Source organism: Taudactylus pleione, unplaced genomic scaffold (genome assembly GCF_031769625.1).
Source record: "Taudactylus pleione unplaced genomic scaffold, aTauple2 ptg000041l, whole genome shotgun sequence".
In the NCBI taxonomy this organism is placed as follows: domain Eukaryota; kingdom Metazoa; phylum Chordata; class Amphibia; order Anura; family Myobatrachidae; genus Taudactylus; species Taudactylus pleione.
The window spans coordinates 8,227,196-8,251,026 of NW_028284443.1; the positions used below are offsets into that span (position 1 = coordinate 8,227,196).

At 45.1% G+C, this 23,831-nt stretch overlaps 1 protein-coding gene across 2 annotated transcripts in view; it reads left to right on the plus strand.

The window, feature by feature from the left end:
• Positions 1-3,306: 3,306 nt before the first annotated feature.
• TRABD (TraB domain containing) overlaps positions 3,307-23,831 on the plus strand; it is a 32,190-nt gene continuing 11,665 nt past the window's right edge. Inside the window, exons 1-5 of one of the 2 annotated variants that reach the window (XM_088457620.1) lie at positions 3,307-3,483; positions 14,247-14,307; positions 18,282-18,360; positions 20,657-20,820; positions 21,115-21,255. In XM_088457620.1, coding sequence (XP_088313746.1) covers positions 14,281-14,307; positions 18,282-18,360; positions 20,657-20,820; positions 21,115-21,255 — 411 coding nt within the window. In that variant the 5' untranslated portion in view covers positions 3,307-3,483; positions 14,247-14,280. Of the gene's footprint in view, positions 3,484-14,246; positions 14,308-18,281; positions 18,361-20,653; positions 20,821-21,114; positions 21,256-23,831 lie in introns of both variants that reach the window. The other variant, XM_088457619.1, reaches the window with a different exon arrangement.

The window sequence follows — 23,831 nt, forward strand, 5'->3', positions numbered from 1 at the left end:
GGACCACAGATGATACCTCCTGTAAACTGATTCTAAGGGTTTATAAGCACTGTAGGGCCCCATCAGACTTATCAGCAACAACTCCCCCAGCCCACCTCTCATGCAAAGCTTCAGTATGCATTAGAGACCATCTGTACCACAGCTCATCCTTCACGTGTCCCGTCCCCAACTCTCCTTAATACCCAATCTTTACCTGCTTTCATGAATCATCAGTAATAATGGCGCACAGGACATTCCCAGGAGTGCCTCTGTCTCCCCCGCCATGAGTGCCTTTCCCTTCTACCTCCCCATGTTATCCTCTGATCCTGCGGATTTGGCCTACATATTGTCCACATTGGCCAGTGTGTACCCACTATGGGATGGAATTGGTATGAAATACCCTCTAAGTGCCTAACCCCCCCTTCCCCACTGCCTAAACCTAAGTCCCCCCGGAGGGGTGCTTAACCCTAAGTCCCCCCCGGGGATGCCTAACCCTCCCTCGACCTAGCCTAACCCTCCTGGGGGGGTGCCTAACCCTAAGTCCCCCCCGGGTGCCCTAAACTATCCCTCCCCCCCGCGGCTCTCCGCTCGCGGCGCCCGGCATCCCTTCGATCGGGATGCCGGGCGCCTGTCTCCCGGCGTCGGGAAAATGTCAGGCGTCTACATCTAGACGCCCGGCATTTCACCCTCGCCGGGATATGACAGTTGGGAAGCCGGCTGTCGGTATTAAGGCAGACGGTTTCCCGATTGCATACCCTATGGGACATAGCCAATTGGGCGTGAGGCTTAGCAATGTAAAAACCTTGTGCCCAATTTTGGATTACCGCGGGTATGCATGCTCCTGATACCCGTGGTATCCAATTTAAAAAAAGTGGTAGCGGGGTTTTCAGTTTTGAAAACCCTGCACAGCGTAACAAAAAAAATTACACTTACCTGCCCAGGTGTCCCCAGTGGCCTCCCCTCCATCTTGTCACTGTGGAGGGGGCAGCTGGGAGTCCCAGGGACTGGTGGGAGGGGCAAGGGCTGCTGAGAGATGTAGTTCTGTTACAGGGAGGGGACACACATACGGGGGGGTCACTCACAAACACACACTCACTCATACACACAGACATACTCACCGCTGCTGCAGGGGACCGGGTCCCGACGCTGGAGTTAGAAGACATCGCTGCAGAAGGTGAGTAATTAAGGAGTAATTAAGCTAATTGGAAACTTCCTATTGCTTTATTAGTCCTCAGGGGGGGTGCCGCCGGGGTCCTGCAGATATTTTCCTAAATTAATGATTTTAGGAAAAATCAGACTTGCTCTGGAGATGCGAGGAAAAAAACCTCCCGGCACTCAAAATCTAAAAAACCTTGCACCTGATTGAATAGTAAAAATCCCACACCTACAGCAAAAACCTTGCAGGTGCAGGATTTTTGCTATTCTCGCCCCCAATTGACAATAGCAGAATGAGAATCGTTCTACTGGCCTGCACATAGGGCAGATAGAACCCAGATGCCAATGCCGGCATAGTGGATATAACCAATGCCCAACAGATGCGGCAGGCGGTTATTGCATTGTGCAGTGTGTACCGCCCGCCCAATATATTGTGTGGTCAGGCGTCGCATCGCTTGGTACACACACTGGCAAGTGTGTACCCAGTTTTAAGGGATTATGTAATAGGTTCCAAGTTTAAGAAACTGGTGTTTTATGTGAGTTTGCCGCTAAATTTAAAGTGGAAATTAGTTATAAGGCAACCAGTCTGTGTGCACCTGGATGCCGTTGGAGTCATCCAGGTGTGAGGTGCAGGTAGACTTGGTGCAAACAAGCTGGCGGTGCGGGGGGATTGGCAGCACAGTCACGTAATTGTCGCCCTACCCCTAATACACAATGCCGCAATTACCACCATTGCAAAGCAGGGACGAGGCCAAGATTATGCATTTCAGCACAGATCTCGTCATCAGGCCACCAGGACTGTCTGTTCTACTCATGAGACTTGCCTGTTTTTCTGGGCATGTATAGGTTAGTTTGTCCAGTTGTCAATATTATAAAAATCTCCTGTAGAGCGTTGTGGTACGAGTGTCTCTTAGTAGCATTGGGGCCCACACATTTCTAGCTACGTCCCTGCCTGGGTAGTCATTGTTTTTACTTGTAGGAAGGAATTGGATGGTCCTTAACTATGTGTTGCTGTATGCCTTGTATTATTTGGCAAAGGTAGGGTGTAGCCAATACCTGTTTTGAGGTACCTATATGAAATATTCATGTCCTTCAGTCAGGCAAATCAGTCCCTTCTACAATATCAAGTCTATATTAGAAAGAATGGCATCACTAAGCTCAGGTTTGTATTGCGTGGACTTTGATGGCGCCTTTAGGCTATCACTTGGTTACCTAGGTGCTATTGGTTAAAGTACTTTGGGAATGTGTGAGGGCTGTTGTTAGTATATGGAGTGGCAGGATCGAAGAGTAGATATATCAAATCTTGGAGATAAAAGTACCAACCAGTCAGCTCCTGTCATTATAAAGGCTGTTTGAAAAATTACAGTTAGGAGTAGATTGGTTGGTACTTTATCTCTCTCTCTCCAAGGCAAGTACCATATCCCTGTATGATTTTGCTATTCATTTTATCGTCTCTGCTAACCTTGGTGGGTACCAGCTCAGCTGTCATAGGTTGCTGTTTAGTCTGCCAGAAGTACTTGCTATGTGCCTTCTCTGCCTCCTTCACATAATTCATTGTATGTGCTCTGTAGTACGCTGTGACTGCATTGTATTGCGTCTGATGTCTGTATTCTTGTTTATTTTGAGACATGTAAAATCGCTAAACAAATAAACGCTGTTAACTGGAACATAGAACCATGCGCCCACCGCGCTTCCGGCCGCTGCGATGCTCCCATCCCATGAGAACTGAGAAGAATGCTCTAGCAGAGTCTGTGTGTATGTGAACAGCTGAGATAGTAACAGCCCAGCTGCAGCGGTTGGTTCCCTATCACATGGCTGTGTGAGCTCCCCCATGCACGGCGCACAGGGCTGTTAGTAAATCTGTATGTGTTATAGCAGCCTGTCACACCGACGCTATTCCGCAAACACCATCATGTCATGATCACACACACGTGACGCGGGTCGGGCAACAGCAGCAGGCTCAGGCTGTGACGTAGCCGCCGTTTCCCAACCTATTTACTCCATCTGTACAATTCGAATCCCCATTTGCTGTAAGTTCTGCTGACAGCACCGTCTCTAACAGGAGATGACCCCGCAGCTGAGCCTGCGCCCTAGGCATGCCGGGAGTTGTAGTCCTCTCTTGCTGGAGTGCAGCGGAAGGACGCATGGGATAGTCGTGCAGGAACTACATGTCCCGCCGGGCTGTGCGGCCGTCGCTCCTGGCTCCGCTCCCCTCCGGAGAGATGACTAGTACAGCATGTTGTACCGTGCTCTAGCTCCAGCTGAGTGCCTGCTGCGGGATCACACGTAGTGAGAGAAGAGTCTGGGCTAAGGATCGGCAACTTCTCTCACTCCGGGCTTTTGGCCACAGTAAGTTCTATATGACCCCCAATTTCGTGTGTGTCAGAGTCATGTCTGCAGTGCACACACTGCTCCATATGGATGAGTACACCTATGGTTACACCGTGTAGTTCTGGGCCACAGGTGGTGTGTATCCTAACACCTCCATGTGATTTTATGGCTGGAAAGTTGTAGCTGCCTTCTGTTATGTAGTTCTACATTCCTAGGATACATAACCGAGTTATACTTTAGTATAATGCTTTGCTGGTAGTGTATTTCTCTTTTTTTGTAGCATAGTTGTTAGCATGTTATACATTTTCATAGCAAACATTTGGCTGGGTATGTATGTAACAAACGTGTACGAGGTATAGTGCACCAATGTGTTGTGAGCACTGTATATACAAGATTATATTGATTTATAGTAGCTATATAATACTGTTTCCTTGTTGTTGTGTTGTTGATAAACAGCCAGATAACAGTAGTAGTGAGCAGCTGGTAAAAGGAAAACTGGCTAGTGTGGGCATCTTAACGGTTTGGGTTGTATCAGGGGCAGTGTGTGACCTGCCTGCTACCCGCTATTTCCCAGCTTACCTGCCGCCCAAGAAGTTGACACAGAGGCAAAGTTTTTGGGTACAATTCCGGACACAGCTTTATTTTTTACCTTATTAACATATTGCAACGCACCGAAAGGAAGCAGTGGGCAAGGCTAACTCCTCCCCTGTTTTCTCCAAGTAATTTTTTGGGTGCGTGCCCCGCCTACCCAGTAGGCACCCAGCCCCCTAGCACATATCACGCTCGCCTGGCACTCAGCCCACAGGCCCAACCGTCCAAAGCTGGAGCCGGGCGTACGGCCATTCACCGAGGATGAATCTAACCAACCTCTGCTGGCTCCCCCCATTCACTCTGCCTTGCGCACTGCTTATTTCCCGCTTCCTGTGCTGCTCCTCCGCGATTACTGAGCCTCCCCCTACCCTGTGCTTTTAACCCTCCGCGGTCGCTGCTGACTGGCCACCCTGCAATCCCAGGTGTGAAAGGAAGGATGGGTATACCTGCCCGCCCGCTACCGCGCCACACCCCTCCCCTTATCCTGCTCCACCACCATTTTGGGCACCTCCTATAACGTTTACGGCTAAACACCCTTCTTATCTTTTAGATTCTTTGTTGTGCACCGAGGCCTTTTTTAGCCATAGTTGTTAGTTTCAATTGCCATTCTGTATAAATCAGACCTGATCTGTGAACACAATAGTTTACCATGCATAGTTCTATGTTTCTGAGGCCCTCATATAAAGGCTTTAGTGGGAAAACATGGACTGAAGCCAAAAAGATGGAGTGTGTTTATCAGAAGTTGCACAGGGGATGTAGTGAGCAATACATTAAAGAAGTCTGAAGGTGGTATATCTATGTAGTAATGTGTTCAATGGGAATATGTATCAATCCTTGAAGAGAGATAAAGTGGAGAAGTTGCCCAAATGAACCAATCATAGTGATTGATGGTAGCGCCAATATGCCTGTATCAGACCCACGAGAGACACAAAGTATGTAGAGAATATATAACAATATATTTATTATAATGGCATTGCTTCAATAATACAATCAATATATGAATTTCAAAATTACATATAAAACATATTCTGCATACAGAGGAAAAACTTCTAAAAATCCCATATCTTAAAAGACCATAAGGCTAATGCTGCCCATCCACTAGCAGACCTCAAAACAACTGCACGATTACGACATTGTAATCGTGCAGTCGTTTGTCAGTCTGTGATGTGCCTACACTGAACGTTCAGTCATTCAGTGTAGGCACATCAATCATCTCCTGACATGCTGAAGCTGACGTTATCGTCAGGTTGTTCAGAATGTTTTCCCGATGATGGATGTCTAAACGACAAGCGGGAGCGCGCATCGCTGGTCGTTTTAGACATTTTTGCAAACTATTTATGAACGATTGAACAATATTGTTATTGTTCAGTCGCTCAACTTAATCGTCTAGTAGAGTGGATGGGCACCTTAAGAAATCTAGTATTAAGTGGCTTTAAGATTTGAATCGACTTTTCCTGTATGATCCAACCTCTGGAGTGCTTCCAAGTCACAAAGTATGTGCATAAAACATTATTGTTTCACTGCAATAAGCATGAAAAGTATCCACTCGCAGTGCTTCCTAGTAATTTGAACTAGGACTCCAATATCTATTTGTAACTATCCTAAAGTCTCAATTATAATTGTGGCTCCTTATATAGTTCCACATAAACCAGAGTCAGCCAAATTCCGATATTGCAATGTTACCCCAATGCGCCAGTGTCAGTGCGGGGGGGACCCGGCCTGTGTATCACCCTTGGGACCTGTTGCAGTTGGTCGTGAATGGGGTGCTGTTATGTCAGGTTCGTATGCTCACCTGGTCTGTATGGTGTTAACTATACGCCATGTCCTGCTGCTGTTGCTGTGGCCCGGGAATCCGTATGAATTTCCCGCTACTGTAGCCACTGCCAGGGGATCAGTGTGATACTTCAATGCGAGCTGTGTCCCACCACTGTGACCGCGGTTAGGGGGCTGCTTCACATGTAAATGGTCTGCTCCAAATGAACCACTCAACTGACAGTTAAGCTGGGTACACCCTTGGCGATGTATCGCGAGTGCAACGGAGAATGTGTATACCCGATGTCTGTTAACGACATCATTCACAGACCTACACAGAAACGCATAAGTGTGACAACTGCTTCTATAGTGGGGCACACAAGACATCACAGCATATTACACCGTCTAGGACATTAAATTCTATTAATTGTTTTGACCTACGGAACACTCATAACAAATAAACATAGAGAAGAAAGGATGAAGGACCTGATTCAGCAACGATCGCAAATGCAACTACGTAGCATATCTAGCGATTATTGTCCACTGCGCATGCTACATGTGTGTTACGTTCACACTGCAAGCACGCACAGAGGAGTCCATCACAGATTGAGTGACAGGCCGTGCGCGTCTGGGGGTGGTGATGGAGGAGTGGTCAGAAAAACGCAGGTGTGCCTGTCCGTTTGAACGACATTGATTGGCTGTGCATAAATTAGCCACTGCGATTGCATACACAGCTTGAGAGCCCACTGCATGTGAGGTTACTTGCAGTGTCTGCTGCTGGTCAGACCTGGTGTAAAATACTGCATGACTGGCTGATGTGCGTCGATGTTACAGATGTTTACGCAGAAGAGCGAGGTTAGATGGATACAAGAAAGCAGCAGTAGGCGTCTTTATGCCGGCTGTACTTGGGCAGGCATTAGCATAGTTTCGCCTCTGCGTTCGGTGCGAAATCGCAGCTGCGATTGCATTAGCGATCGCTGCTGAATCAGACCCAAAGTCCTAGTTTCTTATCATCATTTCATCCAAACATTGACAGTAATCTCAGTATAACCCTGGGCTGGTAACCCTATTTGTAAAATCAAAAAGAATCACTAAATGCCAGAGCAATATGATATATGTGAAAGACAGCGAATATATTGTGGAGGAAATTAGAAGATAAAGTTAAAAGACACTAAGATTAAAATAAGACGTCTACTCACAAATTGAAATAGATATATATATATATACATATATATATCTCAACATGAGCAAATAATCAGTCTCTCAGGGTCAGTTCTCAAACCTGTTATATATTGACTACATGCTCTATTTGCAACATATGGTCCTATGTGGTTTACCTGTAAACTTACTGATGTCTTGTGTGCCCTGCTTTAGAAGCATTTGTCACGCCTATGTATGTTTCTTTGCCTGTATCTGTTAGTCTTCTGGGAGCCCCCCATCTGTTTATATACTTCCTGGTATTTTCATGATGTGGTAGACCTAATATCCATTATCAGTGCTAGGACCGCACTCCCCCCTGTACATTGTTCAGACATATCAGAGCGGCCCTGCAGCATAGCCGATGAAAGATATATATCGGTGCATCTGGCTGTGTGTACGGGCGACCCACCGACTGTCCATATAGTACTGCAGGGATCACTACACTGGCATCTAAACTGGACAGGAAAATTCAAATGCCTGCCCAGTTCTGATGTCAGTCCAGACACCTCGAATAGCTTACCAATCAGCAGCTCTGACGGTGAATCGGTCTGCTGACCAACCTGTTGTCTAAATGTGTACCCAGCATTAAAAGTTGGTTGCTTTGGGCAACTTCTCCATTTTATTTCTCTTCAAGGCTTGATGCATCTCGCCCCTAGTCTATATATTATTTATTTAGTAATCTTTATTTATATAACACACATTCTGCAGCATTTTAAAGAGAATATTTCAGTTATTGGCATCAGTTCCTGCCCCAGTGGAGTTTACAGTTTATATTCCCTACATGCATACACACTACTGTTAATTTTCTGTCAGGAGCCAGTTAACCTCCCAATATGTTGTAGGAATGTGTGGGAAAACCCATACACACAGGGAGAACCTACAAACTACTAGGTAAGAATGCCTAAAAGCTTGGACTTGTTCTGGTTATGGAAGAATAGGTTGCGCTGCTGCTAATAAAGAATCAATTGACCTGATTGATCCACTTGCAAACTTCTCTGAATCAAACAACATTTAATATACACAACAATAAATAAAGCATAATCGTATACATAATTATTCTCTATAAATAGTATAATAAAATGAGCAAAGTAATGCAATGGATGTGACAGCTCTGAATCACTAGAATAAGTGTATCTTTAACTGGATACCGTTGTTATTAATTGCTCACCACTCAATGTAACAGCTGTGTTGGAAATCCAGGAAAGTCATCTGAGTAACCGCTATAAGTGATTGCTGTACAAAAAGTTCTTTGCTAGAAGTGCTGTGTTTAATTGTTGTATATTGCTTGAAATCCACAATAGCACTTAGTCATACAGTGAATTATATAGAATGGTGATGTTAGCGGCAGCAACTTCTCTATACTGGATGCCTAGTAGTTGCACAAATGTGCCAGTGGTTTGCTGCGATGTGTAGTGCGTCAGAGTGAATGGTATAGATATTCCGCTCCGTGTAATAGGCACACTTGATCGAATAATGACCCCACACCGTATATCCACTGCTGTGTAGTGGTAGCGGTGGTAGACACTTCACGCACCTGGCTGGTACCGTAATAGGACAGCGGTGTCTGTCCTTGTCGATGCTGGAGCTGCACCGCTCACACCTGATATCTTGTCAGCAGCTGCTGATGTAGTGTTGGTTGCTGCACGAGGTAACGGCTCAGGCAAAAGTAGTACCTGGCCGGTGAAGGCAGGCTTGCAGCGGTCTTGTGTCCTCGTCAGGATGCATATATTAGTTTTCTTACATTGAGTTGGGTTTGAACTGTGTTTGTCCGCTGGAGACATCAGGATGTGTTTCTTGGGTGGTCAATGCAAACTGAATGTTGTAAACATGAATATCATTTATCTCTGCTGTAAACATCCTGTAAGTATATGGTGATGATTGGAACTTGTATGGCTGCAAACATAGAGATCATTGTTTCAGCTTGGACCATAAAAAAAAAAACAATGCACATTCAAGGAGTGGCCAGTGCTTGTTCATGTGTAGTAACTGCACATCTACCATCAATGATACAGCTGACGCAGAAATTGTACAGCATATTTATGTGTATAGCTAACTCTAATAATGACCTCTATGTTGAAATACTCACCTTTATCTGTCCATTCATACACTGTAAAGCTAGGTACACACCATACAATTAACGGGCTGTTCATGTGATATTGATTGATTAAACCGATAATTATATGTGTGTGCATGCAGGTGCGTTTGCCAATAAATGGCTTGATCTGCTCCTGCAAATGGTTGTATCAGAAGGTCGCTTCTTATGAGCAGATTAATATTTAAGATGCCTGACCTCCCAATCCATTGAATAACTTACACACTGAGCTAGAAATGGCTCTAAGCATTTATCTGATCTGCTGAGTGATCTGCATGGTGTGTACCTACCTTTAGAATAACGGGATGCAGTTTATAGTCCGCCGGTCTATATCTGTTAAGGATAGAGGTACCTCATTAACTCAGTCCATCAACAGCCTTTAGGGCTGGATAACTTAGCTTGCTGCGGCCGTGTAGTAGCCTTGGGGGCTGATTATTCTTGGTAGGTAGTGGCCTGTGGGCCGTAGAATAAGTTTCAGCCTTTGGGCCGTGTAGCAGCCTTGTGGGCTTGTAATTCTTGGCTAGTAGCGGCCAATGGGCCGTGAGCAAGATGCAGCCTTTGGGCTGTGTGGCAGCCTTGAGGGCTGGTAGAAGCTGGTGTTGGTGAGCTAGATTGCGCACTTGGGCCGCACCTAAGCATCCTATGTCGCCGGGTTGACACAGGTGCTGGTGCACTGGATTGCGCACTTAGGCCCTCATTCAGAGCCGTACGCTCTGAGCAGAGCGCACGCTCTGAATGAGGGCCGGGCTCCATTTTCATGGAGCGTCCTCCTGGACGCTCGTATAGCTGTGGGTCACCACCCACAGCCTATACGAGCGTGCAGTTTGATGGCCGCGATGGTCGAGACCATCGCGACCATCGAAACTGCGAGCCGGAGCCTGCGGTTGAGGTTTTCAACCGCAAGCTCCGGAGTGATTTTGGCTCTATCAGAGCCAAAATCACTCCCACTGACATCACTAGTGATGTCAGTGGGCCGGCTTCTGACGGGAGGCGTTCCCGTGGGAACGCCCCCGTCAGGGAGGCACGCCCCCGGCACGCCCACCAAAGGGGGCGTGCTGTCAATCAACATTGACAGCACGCCCCCTTTGATCGGACACAACGAGCGAAGGACTTTCCTTCGCTCATCGCGTCTGGCGCATGCGCACGACGGAGCTCCCTCCGTCGTGCGCATGCTCAGTGCATAACATCGACCCACTTGCGAGCGGACAGCCGCTCGCGAGTGGGTCTGAATCAGGCCCTTAGGCCGCTGAGATGCGACCAGTGCCCCCAGTTGGCACAAGCCACTGGGCGCTGGATTGCGCACTCAGGACTGCGAGTGCATTCTGTGCCGTCAAGATGACACAAGCGGCAAACATGTGAAAACTCTATCACCAGCAAGGAATGAAGGCCTGGCTGCAATTTAACAGATACAGGATCCAATCAGAGCATACCCTGCAAGCCTCCCTAATGAGAGACTAGTGTGCACCTGGCCTGTGCACACAGAGAAGACAATTGACTAGTGTGCAGCTGATACTGCACACAGACAGACAGGAATGGCAGGCTAGGCTAAATACAGACAAGACAGGATTTAATGCAGTGTCCCAGTAGCAACTAAGACTGGAAACTGCAACCAAGATGATCTGCTAACCGCAGATCCTAACAATATCCTGACGAGATGCCAGACGGGGGACTTAAGGTAAGCGACGAACCACCGACTCCTATCTTAATCCCGAAGCCGGAACGCTGAAGGACGCCAGCCCGAACAGGTGAAGTCTGGGGCATCCTTAAGCGGGGGCTGGGGGGGCTTAGGGGGCTGGGGGGGCTTAGGGAGAGGGTCAGGTTTAGGGAGTGTAGCGGGTTAGGTTTTGGGGGGAGGTTAGGGTTAGGCACCCCTGGGGGTAGGTTAGGGTCAGGCACCGCCTCCCTCCCAACCGGGAGGATTAGGTTTAGGGTGTGGGGCGGGGGGTTAGGTTTAGGCACCCCCGGGGGCTTAGGGTTAGGCATTACCCCGGGGGTTTTAGGGTTAGGCACCACATAGGGAGGGTTAGGGTACTTACCAGCTGGCGTCGGGATCTCCTCCTGTCGGGCTTCTCCTGTTGGTATTTCATATCGATCCCAGAATAACACCATCAAGGAATGAAGTTGGAGCTGTAAGTCATTGGGTTGTACTGTAGCACAGATTGTACACAGGTTTACTGTGACCTCTAAAGAGCATAAGTTGTCAAATTGTCTATGCATATACATGGTTTCTGTTACATGCGGCTTACGTTTTGAACAAAAGGAAAAATGTAAGAAAATTACTTGCAGCCATACATCCATTGCAAGTAAGCTCTACTTAACTACTGCTGCTGTCTGCTTCCTTGCTGGTCTTTTGTTGTAAAAATGTGCTATTGGGAGGTTTCCCAGACCATCTAACATCAGGATCCATATGGCATGTCGGAAGTAATGCTGTCAACAGTCAATATGACTACAGCATTATGTTGATAGGAAATTGCTGACAGTTGTAATGTGAGCTAAATAATTTTAAGTGTCAGCATTCAAACTTTAAATATGATCATAAAGTAACATGTTTATAGTTACAATGCCGACACGGTTAAAATGTTTAAATTACATTACAACTGTGTCTGCAATCTTTTGTCATTGTAATGCTGTCGACAAGATAACTACTTCCCGTTACCCTCTGCATCACTGTTCACCTTGTCACTGGGCTCACATCGAATGGGTGGGCAGCAAGGCAATAGTAGTAATATTGTTTTCTAGTTTATCATGTAAGTAATGACAAATATTTAAATTGGCTGTCAAATGGCATGGTGTATTTTTCATGATGGAAACGTTTTATGATTGGCATCAACATTGCAGGAGGAATAAATAGTGTAGTTGTGAAAAAGGCTGTAAAGGTTATGGGTCCCAATTCAGGTCTATTATCACATCTTAATTTGTTTATTTACATAGCCTACTTGTGATCTATAACAGTTGAAAAATATTATTTTGTAGAATAAGCCCTTTTCTAGAATTGTGTAATTTTGTATTTTATCCCAATCATTGCTGCTGTTATTGTTCATGCTGTATGTACTTTTTGCATACTGGAAGTTCCCCTGTATTTCTGTCTGAAGTGGAATTTTGTTTCCATTATGCAATGGAAACAAAACTATCAATTTATAAGCAAAGGGTTGTCTTAAGCAGCAAGAGGAAAGTTGGGTCATTTTGGATTGTGTTATGGAGCCCATACACCAGCAATCACAAAAGACTATTTCCCCGACTTAACAATTCTCCAATATGTGCCCATACATTGCTGATATTTTACAACAATTCGATGATCATTTTCACCAAAAATCGGCTCTGCGAATCTTGAAAGTTCCTCATCGATTATTGTATCAGCTGATCACAAGATTACTATGGTGACAACACCTCATCAGTAGGGTAAAACTAACCTGTCTCACGATGGTCTCTTTGTCTTTCGAGGTAGATTTACTGGCCTTGGAAGCATGAACAGCCCGGCCATGCTGAGTAACCTGAGGTTTTTATTAGAAAATAGGAGTTAATGTTAGGACCTGAATTTGTTTTACACCTTGATATAGGTTTTAGATTTGGTGTCTGATTCTGTACTTTAGCTATGTAAGGGTTAGGAGTAAGACTAATTATTTATTATCTGCCAGAAAATATTAGGGTCACCTTAGGCAAGCATTATTATTTAATATAAGTGTTCTCTTGTAATTTGTAGGACACCAGGGGGATGAGCGAGAAGCTATTTTACTATGCAGACTTTTATTGCTGGCCCTTGGCAAATGCCCTTTGCACTTTTATTAAAGCCATCAGTGGTCTGTAGGATATAAGTTGTGCAAATAGACCCCTCACTTATATGACTCTATAGTAGAACTTAATAGGAACAGGAGTATAATTACCTTCGTGTTACAGATGGTGAGATATAAACTTATGAAATGAAGGGCGGCACTTAGTTTAGACAGATACTAGGATTATATCTTCCTTGCACCAGAATTTAATGTATTCTGTTAACACTAACTTAAATATTTTGTACATCATATATGTGTAATAGAGACATAGGGCCTGATTCCGAGATTTACACAATGCTGATATTTATGCAGATCAATGCGATAAAGCCGTACTGTGCACACACAGCAATTGGTTTGTGATTACGCTTGTACAGAGGACTCACTCGCAAAGTGAGTGACAGGTAGTAAGCGATTGGCTGAGGTAACAGGGAGATGGCTAGGTAAATGCAGGCGTGTCTCGAGACACAGTGTTTGAGACAGGTCAGACTTCCCTCAGAATCTGCATGGCTGTCTGATCTGCATCCATGTTCCCAATTATATACACTGATGCATTTCGCTGGAAGGATATGAGAAGGCAGCAGTGGGCGTCCGTATGCTCTAGTAAGCTTTGGAAGGCATCAGCATATTTTCGCAAATTGTGACCCGTGAGAGATTGCCTTTGTGATTGCATTCGTGTAAATCTCTGAATCAGGCAGTGAATTAGTGAATTAGAATATGTATCTTTACAGCAATAACTATTGTTGCAATTATGAGATGTGTATATATATATATATATATATACACACACACATACACGCACACATACACGTTTATATGTAGATTTGCCTGTTGCATACAAAGACTTAGTCGTAAGGTGTGTAAAGCTGGGTACATACTGACAGACATATCCGTCCAATCTGTCTGGTGGGAAGGAAAATCTGGTACTGTATGGGAGCAAATACCATTAGAAATTGCTCCAAAACACTGGAAGACAGACCAGATTTTCCTTTCCGCCAGACAGATTGGACAGATATATCTGTCAGTGTGATCCCAGCTTTAGGGACTATTATTTTGTAACGAAAAAGAAATTCATAAGATTTAGGGAAAAAAATGATAGCGACTCCCACGTAATAGCAGGGTGTGCCTGCAGCATTGTTTGTATGTTTGTTTTACACACATTCTGGCACATATATGCCCAATATTTTGAACATCATGTGTCCTAGTTGCTTTTCATCAACCTCCTCCCCATTCCTCCTCAAACGTGTTTATTCTTCCTGTCATGTGCAACTAAGGGTAGGCCACATCTCCCTATGCACACTTTGCCGCTGATTGCTGTTCTGTTATAGAGTATTTGTGAATATTGCATACTAGTAAGTGCTGTATTTTGTTATTTGTAGGTTTTCTCTAGTGGAACAGAAATCTGTTATTGTAATGCAGGAAGAGGACCAACCGGAGGAGGTAAGCTGGATCATGGGCATCTAATTTACCATGTTGTGTCTTATGTTGCTGCTTATTGGGCTCGCTTCAATTCAGTGCAATGCTGAATAGCCCGGGAGAGAGCTCCTGTAGCTATTCCATTCACCGCGCTGTTTGGTCCGACTATAGGATTTCTTCTCGCACCCCCCAGAGGGTGCAAGGAGAAATACGACAAAAGGCCCGGCTGCTCGGCTATTCTCCTGCTTTTCCTGCTTCCATTTCCATGCGGCCGGAACGTTGGTCAGAGAATGCCGGTTCTCGCGACTAAACACCCAGGATAAGTCGCGAATACCGGCATTCTCCAACTTAACTGGCAACTGTTGGACAGTTCAGCATTGCACTGAATTACATTGAGCCAGGGGCTGGCTGGCAACTTTTACCCTGGGGGGCAAATGCATGCAGGCGGCAGAGGAGTAGCGTGTAGCCAGGGTGCCCCTAAGAACGTGCGTGCTACGGCGCCCCCCCCCCCTCAAATGTTTCAGGGAGGAGGCGGGTCCATATGGGATTAATGTAAGGTAAAAATAAAGACTAGGGGCAGCCCCCTGTCGTAGTGCCCATATGCAGTGCCCCCGTGTGCCACTGGAGAGAACACCCTTATGCAGGCCCCCAGTAGTGATCCCCCCCCTATGCAGTGCCCCTTGTGCCCCCAGTAGTAAGCCCCTTATATAGTGCCCCCAGTAGTGGTCCCCCCTGTGCAGTGCCCCTTGTGCCCCCAGTAGTAAGCCCCTTATATAGTGCCCCCAGTAGCAGTCCACCCCCCATGCAGTGCCCCCAATAGTGGTAACCCTTATGCAATGCCCCTTAAATAGTGGCCCCAGTTGTAGTCTCCCCTCTATGCAGTACCCCCAGTATTGCCCTTTATATAGAGCCCCCAGCAGTGGTCCCTCGATGCAGTGCCCCCAGTGGTAGTCCCCTCCCCCTATGTAGTGCCCCTAGTAGTAGTTCCCTCCCCTTGTAGTGCCCCTAGTAGTCAGGGCCGGATTAAAGGCAGGGCGACAGGGGGCGGTCGTCCAGGGGGCCCCCACAGCCTGTCCCCTGCCACTACTGCCCTTCCAATCCTAAGACCGGTGGAGTACAGCATTTAGCTGTCTCCGCCCAGGTCCTCCTCGGCAGTCACCGGTGACTGCAGGCGGGCAGCGAACACTGACCACTTTGGATCAGAGCGCAGCGCTGCTTCGGAAAGCGGGCAGGCTGCGCGGTGAGGCTGTGCGGCACTGCAGGCGTGACGTCAAAGGTCGCACTGCGCAGCCCCACGCCAGCTGCATCTGAAGACCGCGGATGTGAAAATACAGGACCTGCAGCTGCTGCCCTGGGTCTGCCGCTGTGTGATTGCCCTGGTGTGGAGCCTGGAAGGTGACTAAAATAGTTTTTTTTTTATATGTGTGGTGGTGCTACTGGTTGCGGGGTTGGGCAGGCACAATATTAAATGAAATATATATATATATATATATATATATATATATATATATATTACACCCACTGTGTATGTGGTGTGTGTGTATATATATATATATATATATATATATATATATATATATATATATATTTGGATCACTGATAGGGCCCCCGGTCAAGTTTGTTGCCCAGGGGCCCCCACAGACCTTAATCCGGCCCTGCTAGTAGTAGTCCCCCCCTTGTAGTGCCCCCATTAGTAGTAGTCCCTCCCCCCTTTGTAGTGCCCCTAGTAGTAGCCCCCCCTTGTAGTGCCCCCAGTAGTAATAGTCCCCCCTTGTAGTGCCCCCAGTAGTAATAGTCCCCCCTTGTCGTGCCCCCAGTAGTAATAGTCCCCCCTTGTAGTGCCCCCATTAGTAGTAGTCCCCCCCTTGTAGTGCCCCCATTAGTAGTAGTCCGTGCCCCCCAGTAGTAATCCACCCCCCTGGTAGTGCCCCCATAGTAACCCCCCCCCCCTGGTAGTGCCCCCAGTAGTCTTCCACCCCCCCCCCCAGTAGAGAGAGACTTAATTAAACAAAAAAAAAAAAAATCACTTACCTGAAACTCCTGCTCCTGGTCCCGCCGCTTACAGCTCCTCCGGCCGCTTTGCATGGGAGAGACGTCATTACTCATGACGTCTCTCCCATTACCCACTGCGGGAGCCGGAAGATGGCTCCCGCAGTGGGAGCAGCAGCAGCCGATGAGAGTCTGACAGACTCTCAGCGGCTGCTGATTACAGCAAACACACAGCTGCCGGCTCACAGTGACACAGACTGCCCGCTGCCCGTATGACGCTGCGGCCCGGGAGGGCACATGGCACCCTGCCCCCCGGCCCAGCCCGCCACTGCATTGAGCCCATAGATTCTAAATTCAAAGTGTGAATGTCTGCTGTGAATGCATCCCCTCTAATCTAATCAGGAGAATCTAAAAGAGAAAATGTGTATGTGTGTAGATGAGTATATAGTGGAGTATTCAATTAGCTGCTTTTCCGTGAATTTGTACTTTCCGCTCTATGCTTTTAGCCATGACTTTTTGCGGGTGTGAATTCTCCATGCCATTTGCCGAAAAAAGTTTTCACCACCTCCTTAGTAGGTGAAAAGTTGTGTAGAACCCCTATTTGTGGCTACAAATGTTGGGACTTGTTCAGAATCACTGGGACACCCTCTTAAATGACTAAATGGGCAAAAAATATTTTGTAATTAGCTTAATTTGGGCAATAATTACATCATCTTTGGGATGGAGTGCATGAAAATGGATTAACTGATGTGGGAGATAGGTATATAGTGGGTGCTATGAGTGGGACAGGTGTTTTTAAGTTTGCAGGTGGGGTTTAGGGGCGTATTTTGAAGAGGTTTTTTTTAAGTGTTTTTAAATTACACAATTCTATACTTGTATAGGCATTTTAATGCATCCCCAATTTAAGTAGAACATTTATTTAGCCAAAAATCACGTGCTTAATAATATTTTCACTGTTTTAGATACATGCATAAAACAGCCATTTGACACATTTTAAGAACATCAAATACTTCTATTATAGCTACTGATACACTTTTTTATATTGTTATCCTATATCAGTTTGGCTTTTTAAAGGGGTACAGGCGGTTTTCTGCTGGTTCACCTATACCTACCGCAGCAAAATACACGAAAAATCTTCACACGACATTGGTAATAGTATTGCGACAAAAACGTGGACGTGCATAGCTGCGATAAGCGATAAAAACCCGCAGAGGGTGCGAAAAACTATTGCGTCTAATTGAATTCCCCCCACAGAGAGATCAAATGAAGAACGGACATATAAAATCATGTGTTAAATGCTTTTGCAATATATTTTTTATTTTGTTATCTTCTGTAAAAAGTTGGCTGTTATCTTGAAACATGTTATAACCTTTGAAATATTCCCAATATCCCATCATTTTTACTATTGTTAGAAGTACACCCTGGTCAGTGGTGTCTTGTCAATGACATGAATAAGCTAATGTGGGACTATTGCCTATACATAGGGGTGGTATCCCTTTTTTTTCAATAGGAGACAGTATGCAACCTATAAATGTATCAAGAGCCAGTGATATCGCTGCTGTATTGCCTGACAAATATCCAGAACACTAGATTTAGGGGCCTATGTATCAAAGCTTGATGAGAGAAAAAGTATTAACCAATCAGCTCCTAACTTAACTGTCATTTTTCAAACACAGCCTATAAAATGTTAGGAGCTGATTTGTTAATACTTTCTCTCACAATTTTATCTCTCATCAAGCTTTGATACATAGGCCCCTTAATGTTCCTAGTGAATTGTTAGGCTGCATGCTCATGAATATTCAGCTAACAAATGTACTTTACTGTGTGAAGATGAAACATCCACCTTAACTGGTTACTCTCTCCTAGCAGGTAGTGCACAACCGTGATATGGCAAAAGGTTTGACTCCCGCTAGGGAATACCATGACAGTGGTATTTTCATACATAATCTCTAAATAATAGGGTTTGTCCAACTTTCTAACTGCTACATATAAAATTTTGTTTTTGCCAGGTTGGTACGCCACCAATGGCAACATCAGATGCAACAGAAGATGGGCCAGTTGATTCTTCTAATTTACCACACAACATCTGTGAGTACAGTGATAGTTTTCAGATGGCGTGCTATTATGTTGCCAGTGACCTGTTCTGCCAAGAGGGAGGGTTTAGGAATTCCGGTCCTGTTTAGTGGGTACAGATATTTTTCCATGGTGCAACAATGCAGATATTTCTATTGGTCATAGGTCCTGTGGGAAGAAGGTGTAAGTATGCCTTAACTTGTTCTTGTGGTAGTGTGTCCTGCAGAGCGATGATGATCTACTAGTATAAGCTGGAGAAAAGTGTACCCATTGTTCTTTTATGGTAGTTCTTGTGCTTTCTTATTGATTCTAAAGAGTGGCAGATCCTGAAACAAATGACCGTGGGCCACCATAACCAGAGTGTGAGGGGATTCTGTGGGGGTGTGGGGGCTGAGGTCATGCAAGCAGCTGCAGCCATACAAAACTGGAGGGGGTATCGGTCCTTGTTGACTTTTTTTGTGTTATGTATGCTTCACTATATATTTAGTAGGGTACAGGCTGCAGGCCTGTTACAAGGCTGCATAGGGTTTTATTTCAAAGTGTTTTTTTTTTCTAAGTAGTATTACATGCACGGCATAATTTAAAGAGTTAGACAGGAGTTAGACAGGAGTTAGACAGGAGTTAGACAGGAGTTAGACAGGAGTTAGACAGGAGTTAGACAGGAGTTAGACAGGAGTTAGACAGGAGTTAGACAGGAGTTAGACAGGAGTTAGACACTTCATCCTATCTAGTACTCTCCAACGCATCTCCCATAACTCCATTATTATTTACTCCTATTCCACCGTAGTTCTGCTATACCATCACTAAGCCCTGCACCCTCCCTTTTCTCCAAGTTACCTCTCCTCTTCTTCACCCACACCACACTAAACCTCCACCTTGCCCACCAACTGCTGTCACCCTTCCTCATTCAGAAGCCCACCACATACCCACATTCTCTTTATCCCCCTGCTCTAAATCAATCTCAACCCCACACTACAGCAACCCTAACAATCTCCTCCTAACTCTGTCCTTCTTTCCTGTGTCCTCTGGAAAGCCAGTTCTGTCTATAATCAACTGGTCCCCATCCATGACCGCTTCATCTCCAACTCCTTGAAGCTCCTAGCCATCACCAAATCCTGGATTTACCCATCTGACACCACTTCTCCTGCAGCTATCTCCTTTGGGGGCTTCACACCCCCTGGCCTGGAGGTTGCCACGGTGTTGGGTGTTGGGGTACTTCTATCATCTGGCCACTCCCACCAACTCTTACCTTCTAAACTCTCCACTTCATTCTTTCCATTTAATGCTCCTGATATTCGCCTCTTTCAACTTCTTCGAGTAGCTGCCTTTTTTTCGTCCCCCTGGGCTTAGCTCAGAATCCTTGATAACTTTGCTTCCTGGCTCCCAATCTTCAAATGGGCTCAAGACCACTTTTATCCTCAAAGTTTTCCAGCGCTCATCCTAACCCACTACTCCATGTTCCTTCTTCACAATCCAGCCCATCTGTGTCACCCCTGTTTGTCTGCCCTTGGCCTTTAGAATGTAAGCTCTCACGTGCTTCTCCTTCCCTTACTTATACTTTAATTTACAATAGCACCTAACACTTGGTTGCTGACACTCTGCTGATTATTTCGGCGTTATGCAGCAATGTTTATAAATCATGTATATGTCCTGCATTGTTTATACTGTTAATAACTGTTTTTCTTGTGTGCTCATTTGTTTATGTACTATGTAAGGCACTGCGGGAACCCTTGTGGCACCATATAAATAAAGGATGATGATAGTAATAGTACCACAAAACCATACCTGCCCATTGTTACCGGGCATTGCAAAGTCCTTGTGAGTGCTTTTCACTGGCCTCATGGTGGAGGCAGGGCCTTAAGTAATTAATTGCTCATTAATGGTCTCTTCCTGCTACGTAAATAAGGCTGTTGCAGGCTACTATGATCCATGTAGAATGCTAAGTATTGGCAATGTGCTTACTGCAGTAATAATTTATTTTAATAATCCAAGATGTGTGATGTTATCATCCTCCTGTACCTTACAGACATGTATTATACATTAGTCCAGTGGTTCTCAAACTCGGTCCTCAGGACCCCACACAGGTCACGTTTTGCAGGTCACCCAGCAGGTGCACAGGTGTACTCATTACTCACTGACACTTTTTAAAAGATCCACAAGTGGTTATAGTTATTTCACTTTTGATTCTGTGAAGAGACCTGCAAAACATGCACTGTGTGGGGTCCCGAGGACCGAGTTTGTGAACCTATGCATTAGTCTATTCTTCCTTCATATGTTTTATTATTTTCCTTGTTTATGTCTTATTTAGCAGATGCCGATGCTTTCCGCATCCTGTGGGAGATGAAAATGAAGAGGAGACAGAAATGCCCATCGCTTCCGGGCACCGTGACAGAACTTAGCACAGAGGAGGGAAGTAAAGTGTACATTGTGGGCACTGCTCACTTCAGTGACAGCAGCAAACAAGATGTGGTGAAGGTAATGGTTACACCAGCTAGCAAAGAGCAAGCTCACCTTTGTAATGTTCTGTCTTTGTGTTGGTATCGGCCCTTACAACATCTCCCTAGTATCATTTACATATTGGTCACTAGCTTTACAGAGACTGAGACAGAGCTGTCTATTGCTAGAGATATGTTGCATTCATAGAATATAATTCATATAATACTGATTAAAAATGACTGAACAGATCTATGAGCGGTTGGTTATTTATCATTAGTTAGCTGTGTTCCGTTGGTATGTTTTAGTCTTATAATATAAACTTGCTGTCCCCAGACCATACAGGAGGTACAGCCGGATGTGGTAGTGGTGGAGCTGTGTCAGTACAGAGTATCAATGTTAAAAATGGACGAGGAAACTTTACTCAAAGAAGCCAAAGAAATAAATCTGGAGAAACTTCATCAAGCAATTAAACAGGTATTTTTTTTTTTCTAATATCGACCTGCATTCTCAGTGTCTTGTTACTTTGCTCGCCTTAATATAGCGCTCTCATTGCAAGTTTAATAGTACTGCCACAACAGTATTGGCTGATAACCAGAAAAGGTTGTATTTAGATACCAAATTAGATGTAGTATTTTAAATGTATGCTTCCTGATTTGGTCTTTATTAATTGTATGTGTTAATGTTAATATGCCCATCTCAGAAGAACAGATGTTTGTGGCCTTAGGTCTACTGTACTTTAACTGGCTGTGAACAACTGCTGGAATGCTCTATTTAGAATGGCTTCTAGGCGAATGTAAAATGAGATTAACTACTTTAATTCAATCCTTGTAACATGAAAATCAGTGATCTAATCGGATTAGAGTTGTTTTTGTAAATGTAATTGTGTTGGATAGATAGGCACCAACATGTCTGTTTTTAACAATATGATCTGATTGGATAATCAGATTGAAATAAGTGTGCCGATCTTTAATAGGATGGTTTTGCTGGGCGTAGAAGAAAAAGCAGAGAGGATTTTCACACATCATAATCTGTCCATGGCACTATTTGTGTTCTTAAATATTTGGTAATGGTATATAATCTATGCTATGATATTCGTATGCACTAATGTGCCAGAAAAACTGAGACAGCCGCTTACATTCCCAGTACATGCCACCACACCCCATCACTAAATGGTATAGTCCACAATTGCAGTACTATGTCTTTGCACCCGTTCATATCATGCATTCGCTGAAGCAGCTTAATTTTTAAACAAACTATGAATAAAAAATATTATATAAAACAAGAAAGCGCTAGTATATTTGTATATATGTGTTTCAGTCCATTTATATAAATGTATAATATGCAGCTGGTAATAAAGTGGGTGCTTGGCTAAATTTGTTTTGTTATGTAAAGTGGCAATAAATATACTAGTTCATAAATTACGTGAAATAAGAATGTTTATAGAGCTTTTGCTCTGGTAAGTGATGCCCGTTGTTCCATGCAAGGACGCAAGTGAACTGTCCCTTTCTTACCCTGACCCAAGGATTGTTTCCAAACGTCAGACTCAGATTCCACAACTTCAATTCCTTACTGCAGCTACTAACCTTTGAAACTGTCCACCTGGGATATCCTTGAAAAGACTGAGATGAACCACATTGCCGCTTTACAAAACATATAAAACCATATTACCCAAGCACCCACTTTATTACCAGCTGCATATCATACATTTGAAACACATATATAAAATATACTAGCGCTTTCTTGTTTTATAGAACGTTTTTCAGCTGCTCCTGTGGCTGGAGTTTTTTTTTTTTATTATTATTTTAGTTGATTATTTAACTTTTTATTCCTTATGGGGCTTGTTGCGAAGCTGCTGCTTCCCAGCGTTCATGTCTGCCATCCGTTACGGATCTCTGCCTTGGCGAGCAGAGCTCTGTTGCCGCAGACAGTAGCTCTGCACACGCAGACTCCAGACCAGGCAGGGCACTGTGGCCAGGGCCGGAGCCAAGGGGATACAGGCACTTTTGGGAAGCCAGCAATACAGCAGCATAACCCTCCTTGGTGTTGGGGTCACCTGGGGGGAAGGTCCCGTGAGGGCCCGGTCATTCGCTTCCTCACTGGGCCACCAGGGACATGGATAACGGGATGCCGTTACAGTAACAACAGACATCCATGGAGGTTGGCCTGGGGGAGGAGGCTTCTTCCCATTCTCAACTCCTCCTCTTGGCGCACTCTCTCATTGGCAGTCAGTCTTCTCCTCTCCTCAGGACGCTGGCCATTTTCTGAGCAGTACTGCCACTGAGATATCTCCTTCATGCAGAGAGTGCCGGGTCTCCCCACCTATACTTCTCTCAGAGCCAAGTTATAGATGTTTCTGCACACATTACCACACTGTATTGGTGTAGTAAACCTCTGTTTCTTCTGTGTTTGATTGAACTGTAGTGTGAGTGGGTCTAGGTATGGGAGTGGGTTTATATAGCTATATAAAGCTGGGTGAACACTGACAAATATATCGCCCGTTATATTGAACGGGCGATAAATCCGCTGTACACACCTGGTAATGCAATATAGATATGTCTGTGAACAATGTAATTCAGACCTATCCGATCTGCTGTGTAGCACAGCGGATGACCGATATATCCCGCCAATCGCCCGTACACATGCTGTGGGGACTCGGCGGTGATTGACATCTCAACTGGGTGTGCATTTTAAATGCTTGCCCACTTCAGCTGTCTATACTGGCACATCAGACAGACTATTGGTAAGTGTGTATACACAAACCTTTCCCTATTGTTTGCTTATTTATAACAGCCTGGTACAGTTTAAATATTAAATTTGTACTGATTTTGTCTACATAGTGATATTTATTGACCATTGTAGATGTCAGTTAGGCTGCATTTTCATGTGTTAGTGTAGTTGGTACTCAGGACCATGGTGGGCTCTGTGATTCCTGCTCCCCTGCGACTCAGCAGTTGAGGTCCCAGGTAGCAAACCCTCTGCCGGAGCCAGTGTGGGCTTCCATCCTGTCCCAATGTTTGAGCTGGCCAAACAATTGACCCTGTCCAGACAGT